This window comes from Salmo salar, chromosome 01 (genome assembly GCF_965601325.2).
Source record: "Salmo salar chromosome 01, fSalSal1, whole genome shotgun sequence".
Classification (NCBI taxonomy): Eukaryota; Metazoa; Chordata; class Actinopteri; order Salmoniformes; family Salmonidae; genus Salmo; species Salmo salar.
In genome coordinates, this window is record NC_138291.1 from 175,645,910 (window position 1) to 175,652,252 (window position 6,343).

Sequence of the window (6,343 nt, forward strand, 5' to 3'; positions counted from 1 at the left end):
TATCATAAATGTATATGACTTGAACCATTCAGCAAAGATTCTGTCCAAAATTGTATGTAAACAATTAGCAATTTAACACACATAGTGTTTCTTTAACTTGCCTGGGTAGGGGCGGGAACACAAAAGAGGGCATCTGCAGAGCACCCTTCATGTAAATGCCTCACCTGTAGTTTTTTTCCCCCTGCTAAACTCTTCAGAGATTGTAATGGACATGAACAGTTTCTGATGAGTGTATTGCATTAATCCTACCAGTGTCAAGAGACAATGATTTATTTGCATCCTTGTCGTGAACTGTTTGTTGAAATACTCAACAGATCAACTGAAAATAATACTGCTAAAAGACACACCCGAACAAGATTCAGTGCTTACACATATTTATTGTCAACAAAAAAGTCACCATTTACAACAAATTTTCAAAAGTTAACATGAAATGTGCATGTACAGTAGCCTCAGCCTGACATTTGGCTTTGGGTTACAGGTGGAGTTATGAAGAAGATACGCTGAACTACAACAGCAAAGTGCACAACACACCATTCATTTTAAATGTACTGCATTTATACACCATATCAACCACACAGTGCAATAGTAAATACAGTGGAAAACAAGGCATTGTGCAAACAGAACTCATTTTGAGTAACATCCTTTCGATAATGACTCGTGATCAGTAGTGCTTTTGGTTGACTCTATCACGGACCCTTGCCTCGATGTTATCAGTCTTTTCAGAGACAAAACTTCTGCAGACAGGTCAGCTATGCCTCGTTTTAAGTACAAGTTCTCAGAGTCTGAGTGGGCGTAGGAGCCGTCTTCAAGGTCCAGAGTGAGTTTTTTGGAGACAGGGACCGGGGAGAGCCTGTTCTGGTAGCCATTTTGTGGCTTCTCTGAGCTGTCTTTGTGCCAGTGCTCTGGCCGGTGGGTCCAATCCCGGATGTTGGTCACTTGGAGTGACAAGGGGCTGAGGGACGACTGCATGTAGTCTGCCACGGCACCCTGGCCTCTCTGGTAGCCTTCTCTGGCCGATATGTCGATGGGAGAGGAGGACTTTCCAGAAGAGTCGTAGTCAGGGTCGATGGCCTCCACTTTGATTGGAATGGCCCTGTTCTTGAGCCGCAGTTTGTGGGGCAGAGCCGACGAACAAGCATCTGGCACTTTGAGGCGGGATACGATGACGCTCTTCGGGTCGGCGGCATGTGGCATGGGGCCTTTGGGGACCTGCTGCTCATCCTCACCGTCCGAGGACTTACTCACGGCCCCGTCGTCCGAGGTCCTCGGGGAGTTGCTGATCGACCTGGTGAGCGGCAGGAACGGGGAGGGTTGGGAGTAAACCCCGGGGAAAGGGCTGGCAATGTAGTTCCTGTACAGTTCGTATGGACTGCTCCTCTCACGCACGTAGCTTCCGTGCTCGGCTGGCTCTTGCTTGATGATCTCGGGGGTCCTGCACATGCTACCCTTGGTCGCTGCAGAGATTTCGGCCATGTCAGACAGCGTGCTGTGAGGGGAGTGCTTGATGACCGATATGCAGCTGCTGCCCAGGTGAGGGGACTCTAGGTCCCTGATGCAAGAGCCTCGGGCTTCGCCCGGCGAGACAAAGTCGTGGTAGAGGGCGGCCGTTGACACAGAGATCTTCTGCACTTCCTGCGTGTAGGCCGCAGAGCTGACCAGGCCGAATTTGAGTTTCAGGGCCAGCAGCTCTCCTTTGAGGGAAGCGTTCTCCTCACCCAGGGCCAGCAGCTTGTTCTCCAGCACCATGTCGTTGAGGCGGCGCTTCTCCCGCGAACGCTTGGCCGCCTCGTTGTTCTTGCGCCGCCTCTCCCAGTAGAGATTGTCTTTCTTCTCGTCCGGGATGAACTCCCGTTTCCTGCGGCAGGAGGTGCCTTTGGCCTTGAAGGGCATGGCGGAGAGCTTGTGGTCCATCAGATCCCTGTCAGCCCCTTGAAGGGCCACAGCCAGGACCAGGGCGTCCTCTCCGCTGTAGGAGCCATTTGACAGTGGCTCACTCTTGATGGTCTGCATATTTCAACGATTGGGATATTTGTGTTCAAGAAACTCATAGGTCCTTAGTCCTTTTGACTGGACATCGCGTTATCTTAAACCAAAAGGTACCAATGACATTTGTGTCCAACAATGGTAGTTCCAACAGGGGAATGGTCCTTTAGAATTCACCAAAGCTGTTGAGAAAAGAAAAAGGGAAGTTTTAGATATCAAAGTTTAAGATCAGACGGCTTTTCACATTTGTCTTTGGCTTCCACTTCATGTGCTATCAAAGTTTAAGATGAAACAGCTTTTCAAATTTGTCTTTGGCTTCCATTTCATGTGCTTAGTCACAGTGTACATCACTATCACATTAATCTTTCGGCTGAGTAAACAGATGTTGCTCAGTACTCATAGAGTACATTAAGAAACAAATTCTTGAAGATTATGTTCACGCTCACCTTTTTTTCATACTGCTTAATAAAGGGCAAGTTTTGTGTTTGAAGTTTTTGATTGGGATTTTTTTGTGCAGAACATACCATATATACCCGAAAAGGAGTAGCCAGGCTAGTTAAGTAAGCCAGGCACCATAAAATGGTTTTGTCTTCAAATGTATAGCTATCAGTGGATGAACTTGAAAAACGGGATCTGGAGTTAGTGATGCCGTAATAATCTCATAACGTTTAGTATAACTGACTCTTAAAGTAGCTGAAATCCTCAGCGGTTTAGAGACGTGAAATATCCTCCACACCATTATTAAAAGCCATTTTGTAATCTAGACTTTGGACATCTTGTATTATTACACCGTAATGTAAAGCGACTCTTACAGCAGAGGAAAATTAATGTCTTGAGCTCAGTTGAGTTTCGTAACAAATGACGGAATGTCTGCATAGCAAGCTTATGTAATGGCTTTAACATTCACCTCCTGCTTAACAGTAGATTTACACCAGTCCATGTCCAATTAAATACACTGTTTAGGTATAGGTATGTATTATTCTTTATTATAAACTGGGTGGTTCGAACCCTGAATGCTGATTGGCTGACAACTGTGGTATATCAGATACCGTATACCATGGGTATGACAAAAACATTTATTTTTACTGCTCTAATTATGTTGGCAACCAGTTTATAATAGCAATAAGGCACCTCAGGGGCTTGTGGTATATGGCCAATATTGCTGTATCCAGGCACAAAGCTTTTAGCTGTGATATATTGGCCACACACCACACCCCCTCAGGCCTAATCGCTTCTGTATTGTTTACTGACAGGGTGCCTGTGAGCAGGTTACACCACTGAGGGTGGCCCTTGGCCACACATCTTACAAGTCTGAGCCTGCTGGTCATCTATGAACGTTTGAACATCTTGAAGAACAATCTTGCCTTAATGGCCATCTACTCTTATAATCTCCGCTCTGAGGGACTGGCCACCCCTCAGAGCCTGATTCCTCTCTAGGTTTCCTCCTAGGTTCTTTCCTTTCTAGAGAGTTTTTCTTTAGCCACTGTGCTTCTACATCTGCATTTCTTGGTGTTTGGGGTTTTAGGCTGGGTTTCTGTATAGCTCTTTGTGACATCTGCTGATGTAAAAAGGGCTTTTTTATAAATACATTTGATTGATTGATGTTACTCATCCTGAGAGGTGACATAAACTGTTAAACTTTGCAACCTCTTCAGATCACAATATCAAGAGGGAGATGCTTGCTGAACCAGGTCTCCATTTCCCTTTATAACAGACCAATCAGATGCCCTATCTTCATTCTTCACCAGAGAAAATGTATTACAGTGGATTCAAGGTTTTATTAACTATTACCATTAGTTTGGTCCCATTCTCTCTCTCTCTCCCTCTCAAATTCTAATTCAAATTGGCATGGGAAACATGTTTACATTGCCAAAGCAAGTCTTTCTTGATCTCTTTCTCTCCCTCTCTCTTTCTCCCTCTAAAAGTACAGTGTAGGAATTAGGTAAAAACATTATCATAAATACATTAGACTGTCCATCTGTATCTACAGACAAATTAGATGCTTGTAACAAGTACAACCTTTCCAGGACGAATGGAGGACTAGACTACTCTGACATTTTAGGGTGATACAACTGCGAAATCCATTGGTCGGAGAGTGGCGAAAATTATGCGATTTTTGAGCGCGCACGACCCCATTCAGGCTCTACAAATGATGTCATCGCCAGAGGTCTTTAAGCATTAAGTCATGCACACTGAAACAATGCCCGTTTCAAAACGGTCTAGGAGGGAAAGCTATTTGCTATTTTCTTGCGGCAAGTCAGTTGAACAGCAAGATCTATTAGTGCCGTAAACCCACGACCCTAAACATAGATGTTTAGCTCCAGTCGTAAAAGAGCTGAGAGACTGCCTGACAATGACCTTCAATGGTCAAGCTCGGTGGTGCGTTCAAATCGAATGAGATAAACAGCTCGGAGCCAAATGCGTGGGCTTTACAAAAGGCGTGGTCCTTTAGTAACCACAGCCTAGGCTTATAGTCAGATTAAGCAGCAATGGAAGAAGAAGAAAAACCACGCAGCTATACTGTAGTTACATTGTGTTCCTATATTGGAGCCTACACCGTGCTCCCATAACTCCCCAAAACATGGAACAAAGGAATGCGGCCAGTCATAATCATCACACGTGGTCGGACAGAAACAACAAAATAAAAACAAAATAAGAGGAACAATGACGTCAGACTCACACAATTGACATTATGCTAACTAAAGGCCCGAAACACGTGCGAATGAGTCTGCGATGTTTTTCTACACATTTATAATGGAGTTGTTTTTTTGGAATGAACTTGAGTCAGTATCGCGGCAATCATGTAGGCAACAACGGTATAATAACGTTTTATACTACGGTAGCATACAATGTCGCCAAACGCGCACTAAATGGAACAATATACTCTGCAAATATTGATTCCCCGCTCTTTTTTTGATACCATGCTCGGATTTGTGAGTCATTTTAGCCTATGGGCAACAACTCCAGACAGTCTATAAGTGTAGCGTGCAAAGTTCCTCAATCGTTAAACAGCGACGGAATGTTCTGATTGTCAGTTGAACGGACCCGAAAGAATGAGGTGCTCGTTCACCGTCATGTCCCATTGCCCCCGATTACTTCATTGTGTCAGGATTATAAAATAAGCGCGATCAACTCCATCCCTCCCCAGCAAATTCTGTGGCTGAGGAGGTTATGCAATGTTAGCCTATACAGGACTGGTAATTGGTTTAAAGAAAAATGATCTGACACTAAGAACAAATACATGTCTACTTGAAATACATTATCCAAGCCTATTTCCTCAATGGGAAAGCGTCAAACATAGGTAGTCCTATGCATGTTTTCCTTGCTGTATTGGTATGTAGGCTAATGCCCATTTTAAACTGCAACGGTGTGATGTAAAGCAGTTCTTGGATAAGCCACCAACACAGGCATATTAGGCTATTATATATATATATATATTACTTATTTCAATCCGCAGAGAGACAGCAGCAAATCCACCCACATCGAATTCCAGGTCACTGTGCCATGTTCCGTCTGCTCGTGATGTTATCAAGCCTATAATGCTACTAAATATCAAACTAACCCGCACGCTCGCTACTGTAGCAACATGTGAAGTGTCCAGCCGTTACAGCTAACAAAGCAGGCGATCCTCACACGTAACATCATACGTGATACCACAGCTATCCAACTAGCTAATTACACAGTAATACACTTGTTATGAGTTAATGTAATACGTTGTTTTTGTAATAACAGGTAAACTTTTTAAATTAATGAATATGGTGCAATACAATAGCTAGAGATTTTGTCTATAGAGACAAAATAGTTAGGGCGGCCAACTAGACTGCGTAAACATAATTTCTACCAGTATGGCTGGCTTTCCAACGCTTAACTAAAATTAAAATTACCTTTTCAAGCATCAGGTTGATTTTAAAAAAAAGTATTGTTTCCCGATGTATACCGTGTAAAATAGTAGAGGCTGAGTTTTTGATTTACAAAAACAAATAGTTTTTGCCGGAGGTAACATCCAGTAAATTTGGAGTAACGTTCCTTGCTTCGCTTTTCCTTTCCGAGTGACACTAGTATTCTGCCAGCAGCACAAACGGTGACGTATGCTAATAAAGAATTCTTCAAAATAAAAGCCCGCATTTCAAAACATTGCAATGTGGGTAACTAATTCATACAAGATATTAGATTTTAATCAATGTCCATTTTTTATTGTGATTATAAGCGAATGAAATAAGGACTTTTATGGAAACAATTACACATATGCTCATAATTATTTATTTATTTGACAACTATTGAAAAAATACAATGTTCAGATATGTTCACAATATTGGGCTTTCCACTCCACCCATTCCATTGGTCCCAATGCAATACACGA

At 43.1% G+C, this 6,343-nt stretch overlaps 1 protein-coding gene across 2 annotated transcripts; it reads right to left on the reverse strand.

The window, feature by feature from the left end:
* Nucleotides 1-357: 357 nt before the first annotated feature.
* On the reverse strand, nt 358-6,020 carry nfil3 (nuclear factor, interleukin 3 regulated). Of its 2 annotated transcripts, none has more exon segments than NM_001141819.1 (2): nt 358-2,165; nt 5,868-6,020. In NM_001141819.1, a coding segment is annotated over 1 exon segment (1,386 nt). In that variant the 5' UTR covers nt 2,011-2,165; nt 5,868-6,020; the 3' UTR covers nt 358-624.
* Nucleotides 6,021-6,343: the final 323 nt, after the last annotated feature.

Excerpts from the sequence above, each read along its gene's own strand:
- nfil3 (XM_014145075.3), bottom strand. The coding sequence starts at position 2,010 with ATGCAGACCATCAAGAGTGAGCCACTGTCAAATGGCTCCTACAGCGGA.